The sequence below is a fragment of the Bos javanicus genome, chromosome X (genome assembly GCF_032452875.1).
Source record: "Bos javanicus breed banteng chromosome X, ARS-OSU_banteng_1.0, whole genome shotgun sequence".
NCBI lineage: Eukaryota > Metazoa > Chordata > Mammalia > Artiodactyla > Bovidae > Bos > Bos javanicus.
Window position 1 is genome coordinate 69,074,273 of NC_083897.1, and position 12,251 is coordinate 69,086,523.

The window sequence follows — 12,251 nt, forward strand, 5'->3', positions numbered from 1 at the left end:
TCGTTTTCTGAATATTGAGCTTTAAACCAACTTTTTCACTGTCCACTTTCACTTTCTTCAAGAGGCTTTTTAGTTCCTCTTTACTTTCTGCCATAAGGGTGATGTCATCTGCATATCTGAGGTTATTGATATTTCTCCTGGCAATCTTGATCCAGCTTGTGCTTCTTCCAGCCCAGCATTTCTCATGATGTACTCTGCATATAAGTTAAATAAGCAAGGCGACAATATACAGCCTTGACATACTCCTTTTCCTATTTGGAACCAGTCTGTTGTTCCATGTCCATTTCTAACTGTTGCTTCCTGACCTGCATATAGGTTACCTGGTCTTCCATGTCCAGTTCTAACTGTTACTTCCTGACCTGCATATAATTTTCTCAAGAGGCAGGTCAGGTGGTCTGGTATTCCCATCTCTTTCAGAAATTTCTGCAGTTTATTGTGATCCACACAGTCAAAGGCTTTGGCATAGTCAATAAAGCAGAAATAGATGTTTTTCTGGAACTCTCTTGCTTTTTCGATGATCCAGAGGATGTTGGCAATTTGAGCTCTGGTTCCTCTGCCTTTTCTAAAACCAGCTTGAACATCTGGAAGTTCACGGTTCATGTATTGCTGAAGTCTGGCTTGGAGAATTTTGAGCATTACTTTACTAGCGTGTGAGATGAGTGCAATTGTGCAGTAGTTTTGAACATTCTTTGACATTGCCTTTCTTTGGGATTGGAGTGAAAACTGACCTTTTCCAATCCTGTGGCTACTGCTGAGTTTTCCAAACTTGCTGGCATATTGAGTGCAGCACTTTGATAATTTAATGATTATCATAATATCAATCTGACCTCTGAGTTAGTCTTATGAAATTTAACCAGTCTTCCTTTGATCCCAAATCTCCTTTCTAAATATTGCAAATTTAAGCTATATATATAGCATATTAATTCATATGAAGTCTTACATATACTATACCTTGGACTCATATTTCCTAATCCCATTTTACAAAATGAAATAATGGTGACAGTCTTATAAGCTAAACTTTCTGTATCTTTATCTTAACTGATTCTGTCATATAATTTTGCTATAGCAAAGCCTTAGTATTCATTATAATACTTTTATATGAATTGTGATAATAATTATATATAGAAAACGAAATACATGATACACACAAAAAGTGCCTTCATGTGCATTGCCAAGGAATACTTGCCCCCATAGTTTGCTTCAGGTTTAGCTGTTCCCAGGAAGCCATCCCAGTTAAAAGACAGGTAGATATAAGGATTGTCCTCTTTGGGTTCATGAGTCATAATGCTAAATGAAAAATTAAACATGAAATATTTTAGGATATTAAAAAAAAATCAAACACACCTAGACTGTTATCATATATTCTCTAGGAAGCAAATAAATGAAATCATCCAGAAAGCACATTAGATGACAGATATATTAATATAATGGCATCTTTCAGAAAACAAATCATTCTCCTTTTATTCTATTCCTCACTAAAACTAAGGTTTTAGTTAGGGACTATTTACTGTGTCTAAGAGTATCTAAGAAATCACTAGGATACTTAGATAAATGAAAGAAATACAATTTTAAAAATATTACAGATTAATTTAGGTCAGTGCTTTTTTACTCAGGAAATAGAGTTATCTTCTGGCATGAAAAAATTATGTATATATTCATAGTTAGAAATATTGTTATCTCTGACAATGCCCCTCCCTCTCTGCAACCCCACCTCCTACTGAGAAATAAATAATAAAAGTTTCTACTAAAATTATTTCCAAGTAAGATTCTGCTTTCTCCCCAAGCCCCCACAGTATTTACAAGCTTTAATTTTCCTTTTAAGGGATTGCTTACTTGTAATTTCTTCCAGAGAGCTGTTGTGGTGGAGATACAGGACTTCTAGGAAAGACACTTTGAAGGGATGAGCTCCAGGGATTCTGTACATAGATTTTTTTAAGTGCAAAAGGAAAGGTTCAACCATGATTTTAAGGAGATTTGAAATACAATGACCCATATTGATTGTTGTTGTTTAGTCACTAAGTTGTGTCTGACTCTTTTTTGACTCCTGTGGACTGTAGCCTGGCAGGCTCCTCTGTCCATGGAATTCTTCAGGCAAGAATACTGGAGTGGGTTTCCATTTCCTTCTCCAAGGGGTCTTCCTGACCAAGGGATAAAATCTGCGTCTCCTGCTTGGCAGGCAGATTCTTTACCAATGAGCTACCAGGGAAGGTGACATATATTGATACCACATGCTAAGTATGTAAATATCAAGATATCTCTAGGCCTGCCCCTAAATGATGACAAATAAACAAATATATTTTTAAAAGGCAAATGTTTGGGTATTATGGTAGTAACTTAACAGGTCTTTGTATCTATGTCATCTATTTACATTTATCTATCTTTCTATGATATAGAATGGCTTATAGAAGGGGAAATGCAAATGGAAGATTCATTTCAGCTGTTACTGTAAGAAGTGAGTGAACCTTCCAGCCAAAATAATTAAATATAAACTCCCCTTCCCATTGTTATAGTGTGAAAAAATGCTTATTCCCAGAGAAAACAAAGTTGACAAAAAATAACTTACAGAATACTGAGGCTGAATATAGAGAGTTGCAGCATTAAACAGATACACTATACAACAGAGTTTTGGAGGGAAGCTAATACATATAAACCTTAACTGATAAAAACTTTGTTCTTAAAGACCATAGTTTCAGTAAGTGCATAAGCAAAGAGTAAATTCTAGTAATAATGGACTTTGAAATTGACCTTATAACACAGACATGAGGCATATAAGTGGGTGCAGACCAGATCTACTCAGAGCCTATTCTTATAGCCATGCAAGTTATGAGTGGGTTCATAACATTGTGACATAGCCATTCTGATGAGCCATACTGAAATCAAGAATATTTTAACATAGCTACTTTGACAGAGGTATTTTGACATGGCAAAATTTGATACAGACTGTAAAATAATTCACTGTACTTTCTGATTAACAGAAGATTAAGTTGGATGTGAAATATATACCAAAACTCATCCCTAAGTTTCAGTTCATGTCGATCCACAACCACTCTGGAGAGGGGGGAACCTTGGTTTGGTAATAATATTAGACATAAGATAAAGGTTAGGCATCATCTGGAAAGAGAAACTGATAAAAACAGGAAGAATGAAACAGACCCAGTATTTTTCCTCCGTTGTTTAAATATTTTTCTTCTGTCTTTGGGCTTTCCTCTTCTGCTTTGTTTTTGCAATCTTCTTTAAAATGAAATAAAAGGCCACCACAAAACACAAAAAGAAAACCATGACTCTTGAAAATGTGATTTCAGTGAAGCTTGGCAAGAAAGCTTCTCTTTTGTCTATAGCCAGTCCTTCTTGTCTTTGCTGCCTGATGTCATAGTAGACAGAATCACAGGCTCCTGACTATTCTGTGCATCATTTCTTAAAGGGGCTACCTTTTCCATCCATGGACTTAATTCCATTGGTCCAGGACTTTTTCTCTAGCAGGCAAGAGAGACTAGCATGTCTGATGCAATTTAATGAGACCTATCTAAAATTTTGGATATGGGGATCACAAACCAGATTTTCTAGCTTTAGCAATGTAGATATATTTGGGGAAAAGAATCCCATAGGAAGCAGTAAGTAAGTCTCAGCACATGGAGGGATGTTCTGTACTTCCCACTTGTCTATTTTTGGCCTATTTAAACTCATTAACCCAGACCTGGGCCTTGATTCAACTAGATAGATGTAGAAAAGTGTTTCAGGCAGAACCTAAGGAATAGAGAACTTTTGAAATTTGGTGTTGGAGAAGACTTTTGAAAGTCCCTTGAACTGCAAGGAGATCCAACCAGTCCATCCTAAAGGAAATCAGTCCTGAGTGTTCATTGGAAGGACTGATGTTGAGGCTGAAACTCCAATACTTTGTCCACCTGATGTGAAGGACTGACTCATTTGAAAATGTATGGCAAAACCAATACAATATTGTAAAGTAATTAGCCTCCAATTGAAATAAATAAATTTATAATAAAAAAAAGACCCTGATGCTAGGAAAGATTGAAAGAAGGAGGAGAAGGGGACGACAGAGGATTAGATGGTTAGATGGCATCACCAACTCAGTGGACATGAGTTTGAGTAAACTCCGGGAGTTGGTGATGGACAGGGAGGCCTGGTGTGCTGTAGTCCATGGTGTCACAAAGAGTCAGACATGACTGAGTGACTGAACTGAACTGAACTGACTAGAAGGTGGGGTCAGATTGACATAGTGACCTTTTTTAAAGATCAGATACTAGAGGTAGTGGTGATGGTTATGTGATTGTAGTATGACACTCTACTCTTATGAGCCCATGGGGGTCCAGAAAGAAGAATAACAGCTAGCTATGAAGACATTTCTCTCTAGAATCAGTGACTGTATCAGCCTCTTGAGGTAGACTGACTAATTTATTGCCCAAACCAAAACACTTATAAATAGAATGACAGGGGTAACCATGTTTACATTGGAACAACCAACAGAAGGTGAGACTATCCTCATCACCCTACCTTGAAGTCACAAGTTGTTGGACCAAAAAGCTGAGCCTCCAACCTGTTTTCAGAAATACAGTCAATACAGCTTCCATTTTCTATATCAAAATAAATTCCTCTTCCATATCTTGCTTTGGAAAACCTTGAAATACCCCGTTTGGTATTACATAGGCACAATCATTGATTCTGTTTCTCAGAACTCACAACGAGGTTGACCTTGTGAGAGTGTGGGACTGATATATTCCAAATTAAGCCATTGTGGAACCAAAGCATTAAGCCATAGTCCACCTTGACAACTTCAAAAGACAAAGAAAAAGCCATGTGGAGGGAAACATTAGTAAATGTAGAAAAATGAGCAGATTTTCATTTAAATCTATGATCAAAGAGCAAAACATCATCTGAGTGTTGAGAAAATTAAAGAAATCAAGAGAAGTCTCTGGAACTCCCTGATGACATTCCAAAGAGAAAATTTGTGTGTAGGAAGACACACAGTTCTATCTAATCTATTTGGGACAGCCTGACTAGGTGCCTCATGTATTGACAGAGGCAGTTGTCATATTAATTCTCCTCTCCAATGCCATTAAAGTTTTTTCCCAGTTGTTACAGATCAAGGCTCTTTCTAGGGCAGCAATATTTGGAACCAGGAGTGGACTGCACCAGTAGAGGGCTGGATTTTAGTTTCTCAGATAAATATCAGATTTTAAAATGTATGATTAAAAATCTCCAAAGAGCCCAATAGCACTGGCGAGCAATCCTACAATTCCCTAATTTATTCTCTTATTCTCTGAGACAACTATTTAACCATCTCATCTCTCCACAAATTTCCAACTTCTCTTCCATGTTCTTTATTTCTAGTTAATGACCTCACATTTTATTTCGCTAACAACTATTTCATTTTCCAATCACCAAATTTATCATCCCACCTTCTTCTGTATGAAGTGTCTCTTCTTATATCAAAGAATAACTCTTCCAAATATGCTCAGGATCCCTCTTCTTGCCCTCCTGTGGCTTTTTTTTTTTTGGTCATACTATTATTATTATCCTACAGTATCACTTTTTCACCTCTCAACTGGATCATTCCTATTATCACCCAGGTTTGCATTATACAAAACTCTCTTAACTCCACATCATTTTCTATATACTGCCTCATTTTTCTGCTTCTTATCACTGTAAAGCATCTCAGAAAATTTGTCACCCTAATTGTAACCATTCCCTCACCTCTCTTTCATTTTTCAGTCCATGTCAGTCTTTCTTCTGTCCACACCACTCTGCTGAAACTGCTCTTGTCAAGATTACCAACCACCTCATATCGCCAAATCCAATCTTATTTCTCTGTGTTCATCTGATTTTATCTCTCAGTATCATTTAATATAATGAGTTATTCCCTGATTCTTGAAATACTTTCTTTTCTCTCTTTGCTTCCTTGATATCACACTGTCCTGGCTTTTTTCCTATTGCTCTATATGATCTATCCCAGACCATTTTGCCAGCCCAGCTTCTCCTTTGCAACTTGACCTCTAAATGTTAGAACACCTGAGGGCTTGTTACTGACTTTTTTACTCAATATCTATACTCTGTCTATAAGTCTAGTAACATGACTTTAAATAGGAGCCATATCTTGGTTACTATCAAATTTATATCTCTAGTCTGTACTTGTCTACTGAGATCTAAATTCATTTATCCAACTGCCTACTCAAGACCTCTTCTTAGAAGTCTAATAGACATATCCAAATAATCATGTCAAAACCAAAAATGTGATCCCTTCATTGAAAAAATACCCTGCTTTTCCTCCAATAATCCTCATTCACCCAGTTGCTTAAATCAAAATCTGTGAATTCATGTTTCATTTTTCTCTTTACCTCCCTCTCCATATACAATCTATCAGTAAATTTTGGTTGTTATACTTGTAAAATAGATCACTTCTTTTTATCTCCACTGTTACCACCCTAGTTCAAGAAATCATTAGCTCTCTCTTGGACTTCAGTCAGATTTTGAACTCTTCTTCTTTCTTCCAGTTGTGGACCCCTCCAAAACATTCTCTGCACAGCATTCAGAATCATTCTCATGAAGAAAGTTTTCCAGTGTGACTTTTCACTGAACCGATAACAAAATTAAATATCTCACCATATCCTACAAAGCCCAATATGATGTGCTTACCTCATCAACAATTCAACCATGTTAACTTTCTCTTTTTGGGCACATCAAGCCTGTTTTTCTCTTACGGTTTTTGTGTTTGTTCTTCTCTCTGCTTAGAAAGTTCTTTCCCTGACCTTTGTATGGAAGGGTTTTTCTCAACTTACACGTCAGTCTCAATTTACATATCAAATCTTCAAAAAGTCATCTCTAACTTTCCTATCTAATGTTACCCCACTCTAAGTCACTACTATATCACTCTGTTTATTGTACTTACAGAATTTAACATAATATTATCTTATTTACTTGTTTATTATCTGCCTTCTCTCCCTTCTCTAATTTAAGATCAATAAGGCAAGACTTAGTCTCAAAAGCCCCTGTATTGTTAGAATACAGAACAATTCCAGGCACATATTGGAATTTGGTAATTTTTCATTGAGTGGCTAAATGAATAATGATATCTAATGAGTACTACTGAGTGCATTTTTATGCTAAGAACCAAAGTGAAACATTGATTCCTTCCTGTTGAAGTCTGCAATCCCTTTGCTGTGACCTTATACTTTAAAGGCATCATAATATATCTATCTTGAAAGAGCATCAAGCCCAAATCAGAAATAATCTGAACAATAATAAGGCATAGAGATCTCCCAATCAGAACCTATGTATTGATTATGTAGGATCCTTTACTTCTCTATCCTTACCGCTTGCCTGTTGGGATATTTATGCCCTCCTAAGGTGAATAATAGTGAAAAATAAAATTTGATATTCAAACTCATCAATTTGTTGTCAAACATCAGCAGCTTTAATGAAACATTGGTAGAAGGGAAAATATTCAGAAAGGAAATTTGATTATTTTTTTGTTTAAAGATTTACTATATCCACATTTTCCTTTGGCTTACTTTTTGATCAGGAGTAAAGATAAGTAAAAGCATCGAGAATTTAAGATCTGATGAACAGTGATCACCTATCCATGGAATAAGTGAGTCAAAGAAGTGGAAGAAAGAGAAAGAGCTAACTATTTTTTAGCCCTCACTCTGAGATTACTCCAACAATGAGAAAAGAACTGTTTCTTTACCTGCTTCTGCCCCCAAATAATAGCCTTGTGCACCGAAAATAGTGACTTTAGGCTGCCTTAGAGCTCTTTTGGGTCAGTTGTGATATGAATTTTTAACTTGCATGACTGGCCCATGAAACTCAGAGAAAAGTTTCACAACCATAAAAAAGCCCTACATCCATAAATATATAGAAAGTATATATAAATGGAGTTAATTCATTGTGAGTAAACTTAAAATTAAGTCTATATTAACACAAGATACAGTCTTTAAACAGGCCTTTGAAACAAGCATAATAGAGCCTCAGTCTCCTTTAAAAATTCATACTTTAACAAAATACAACATCCATTTATGATAAAAAAAAAAAAAACCCTCCAGAAGTAGGCATAGAAAGAACATACCTCAACATATTAAAAGCCATACATGATAAACCCACAGCAAACATTATCCTCTATGGTGAAACATTGAAATCATTTCCCCTAAAGTCAGGAACAAGACAAGGGTGCCCACTCTCACCACTACTATTCAACATAGTTTTGAAAGTTTTAGCCACAGAAATCAAAGAAGAAAAAGAAATAAAAAGAATCCAGATTTGTAAAGAAGATGTAAAACTCACTGTTTGCAGATGACATGATCCTCTACATAGAAAACCCTAAAAACTCCACCAGAAAATTACTAGAGCTAATCAGTGAATATAGTAAAGTTGCAGGATGTAAAATTAACACACAGAAATCCCTTGAACTCCTATACACTAACAATGAGAAAACAGAAAGAGAAATTAAATAAACAATTCTATTTACCATTGCAATGAAAAGAATAAAATACTTAGGGATAAATCTACCTAAAGAAACAAAAGACCTATATATAGAAAACTATAAAACACTGGTGAAAGAAATCAAAGATGATGCAAATAGATGAAAAATATACTATGTTCATGGATTGAAAGAATGGATATAGTGAAAATAAGTATAAAACCAAAAGCAATCTATAGATTCAATGCAATCCCTATCAAGCTACCAATGGTATTTTTCACAGAACTAGAACAGATAATTTCAAAATTTGTTTGGAAATACAAAAAGTCTTGAATAGCCAAACCAACTTGAGAAAGAAGAATGGAACTGAAGAAATCAACCTGCCTGACTTAAGGCTATATTACAAAGCTACAGTCATCAAGACAGTATGGTACTGGCACAAAGACAGAAATATAGATCAATGGAACAAAATAGAAAGCCCAGAAATAAATCCACACACCTATGGACACCTTAGCTTTGACAAAGGAGGCAAGGATATAAAATGGAGAAAAATCAATCTCTTTCACAAGTGGTGCTGGGAAAACTAGTCAACCACTTGTGAAAGAATGAAACTAGAACACTTTCTAACACCATACACAAAAATAAACTCAAAATAGATTAAAGATCTAAATATAAGACCAGAAACTATAAAACTCCTAGAGGAAAACATAGGCAAAACACATTCTGACATAAATCACAGCAGGATCCTCTATGACCCACCTCCCAGAGTAATGGAAATAATAGCAAAAATAAGCAAAAGGGACCTAATTAAACTTGAAAGCTTTTGCACAAGGAAGGAAACTAGGAGGATAAGACAAGGTGTAAAAACAGCCTTCAGAATGGGAGAAAATAATAGCAAACAAAGCAACTGACAAAGAATGAATCTCAAAAATATACAAGCAGCTCACACAGCTCAATACCAGAAAAATAAATGACCCAATCAAAAAGTGGGCCAAAGAACTAAACAGACATTTCTCCAAAGAAGACATACAAATGGCTAACAAACACATGAAAAGATGCTCAATGTCATTCATTATCAGAGAAATGCAAATCAAAACCACAATGTGGTACCATCTCATGCCCATCAGAATGGCTGCTACCAAAAAGTCTATAAACAATAAACGCTGGAGAGGGTGTGGAGAAAAGGGAACTCTCTTACACTGTTGGTGGGAATGCAAACTAGTACAGCCACTATGGAGAACAGTGTGGAGATTCCTTAAAAAACTGGAAATAGAACTGCCATACGACCTAGCAATCCCACTGCTGTTCATACACACCGAGGAAGCCAGAATTGAAAGAGACACATGTACCCCAACATTCATCACAGCACTGTTTACAATAGCTAGGACATGAAAGCAACCTAGATGTCCATTGGCAGATGAATGGACAAGAAAGCACTGATACATATACACAATGGAATATTACTCAGCCATTAAAAAGAATGCATTTGAATCAGTTCTAATGAGGTGGATGAAACTGGAGCCTATTATAGTGAAGTAAGTCAGAAAGAAAAATACCAATACAGTATATTAATGCATATATGTGGAATTTAGAAAGATGGTAACAATGACTCTGTATGCAAGACAGCAAAAGAGACACAGATGTAATGAACAGTCTTTTGTACTCTGTGGGAGAAGGCGAGGCTGAGATGACTTTAGAGGATAGCATTGAAACATGTATATTACCATATGTGAAATAGATTGCCAGTCCAGGTTTGACACATCAGACAGGGCACTCAAGGCCGGTACACTGGGATGACTCAGAGGGATGGGGTGGGGAGGGAGGATTGAGGGGGTTTCAGGATGGGGGACACATGTACACTCATGGCTGATTCATGTCAATGTATGGCAAAAACCACCACAATTTTGCAAAGTAATTAGCCTCCAATTAAAATAATTAAATTAATTTAAAAATTCATACTAGTTAGCATTCTCCTAGGCTGTGTTTAAATTCTCTCCAGCCAGAAGCCCAGAAGTCTAATGAAATTAAGTATTTTAAAGTTCTGGGTAAAAACTTTCTTTCTTTTGATCTAAGTAACATATACACACACATGCACACATATACACAAACAAGCATACGTACATGTGAGTGCATTGGAAGCTACATTAAAGTGCATTCAATTAGTTTGGTTTCTATTTAGTGCTACAAAACAGAACCCCAAGGTATTATAGTCTGGAAAGAGTTAATGCATCTGCCAAAGGTATACATTTTACAATGGTTGATAATTTAAATCCTGAGAGAGCATAATGCATGTCACAGGTTCCTCAATCAGCACTATACCTAATAGGGAGACCATATGTCTTTACTTTTTATAGGGACAATACTGACTTCATGTAATTTTTTTCAATAATGGAAATTTGCTAAACATATTACCTAAATATGACACCATATATGTGCAAAAATTACGTAGATTAAAATAAATACATGATGTAAACATAGAATGTTGCCTGGCCTTCCAGTTCTATAAGGATTAGGTTGCAACCCACTGCAATCTCAACTGAAGTGTTCATTAAGAGAAATTTAGAATGGAAAAAGAGGAAGCATTCTGTTTTGGATATACAGGGCTCCTAGACAGTTAAAATGCATGTCTAAGGAAGAATTTCTATGACCTTAGATTCTTACATCCTCCCATACATAGAAAAGCACTAAAATCATTAACTTCTGATTGTTGTAGTTGTTGTTTTATGATTGACAGTAATCTTTTACATTTTCGTACTGTTCATGGGGTTCTCAAAGCAAGAATACTGAAGTTATTTGCCATTCCCTACTCTAGTGGACCTCATTTTGTCAGAACTTGCCACTATGACCCATCCGTCTTGGGTGGCCCTACATGGCATGGCTCATAGCATCATTGAGTTAGACAAGGCTGTGGTCCATGTGATCAGTTTCATTAGTAGGTGCCCAATATTCTACTGGAGAAAAGTGGAGAAATGACTCCAGAAAGAATGAAGAGATGGAATCAAAGTGAAAACAATGCCCAGTTGTGGATCTGACTGGTGATGGAAGTAAAGTCCAATTCTGTAAAGAGCAATAATACACAGGAATCTGGAATGTAGGTCCATGAAATTTGGAAAACTCAGCAGTGGCCAGAGGAATGGAAAAGATCAGTTTTCTTTTCAATCCCAAAGAAGGGCAGTGCCATATAATGTTCAAATTACAGTCAAGCTTTTGGCTTTGTAGATCACAACACACTGGAATATTCTTCAAGAGATGTGAATACCAGACTGCCTTACCTGCCTCCTGAGAAATCTGTATGCAGGTCAAGAAGCAACAGTTAGAACTGGACATGGAACAACAGACTGGTTCCAAACTGGGAAACGAGTATGTCAAGGATGTATATTGTTACCCTGCTTATATAACTTATATGAAACTACATCATGCCAACTGCCAGGCTGGATGAAGTGCAAGTAGAATCAAGATAGCCAAGAGAAATATCAATAACCTCAGATATGTAGATGACACAATCCTTGTGGCAGAAAGTGAAAAGGAACTAAAGAGCCTCTTGATAAAAGTGAAAGAAGAGAGTAAAAAGGCTGGCTTAAAACCCAACATTCAAAAACCTTAATATCATGGCATCTGGTCCCATCACTTCATGACAAATAGATGGGGAAACAATGGGAACAGTGACAGACTTTATTTTTGGGGGGCTGCAAAATCCCTGCAGATGGTGACTGCTGCCACGAAATTTAAAGACACTTGCTCTGTGGAAGAAAAGCTATGACCAACTTAGACAGCATATTAAAAAGCAGAGACTTTGCTGCTGCTTCTGCCACTAAGTCACTTC

General features: G+C 36.3%; 1 protein-coding gene across 1 annotated transcript in view; it reads right to left on the reverse strand.

Moving 5' to 3' along the window:
* Window positions 1-1,070: 1,070 nt before the first annotated feature.
* The window catches only part of APOOL (apolipoprotein O like), a 218,735-nt gene continuing 207,554 nt past the window's right edge, over window positions 1,071-12,251 (reverse strand). The window contains exons 10-11 of the mRNA XM_061409565.1: window positions 1,834-1,916; window positions 1,071-1,287 (exon numbers count right to left, since the gene is read on the reverse strand). Of these exons, the coding sequence (XP_061265549.1) occupies window positions 1,879-1,916 (38 nt within the window). The 3' untranslated portion in view covers window positions 1,071-1,287; window positions 1,834-1,878. The remainder of the gene's footprint in view (window positions 1,288-1,833; window positions 1,917-12,251) is intronic.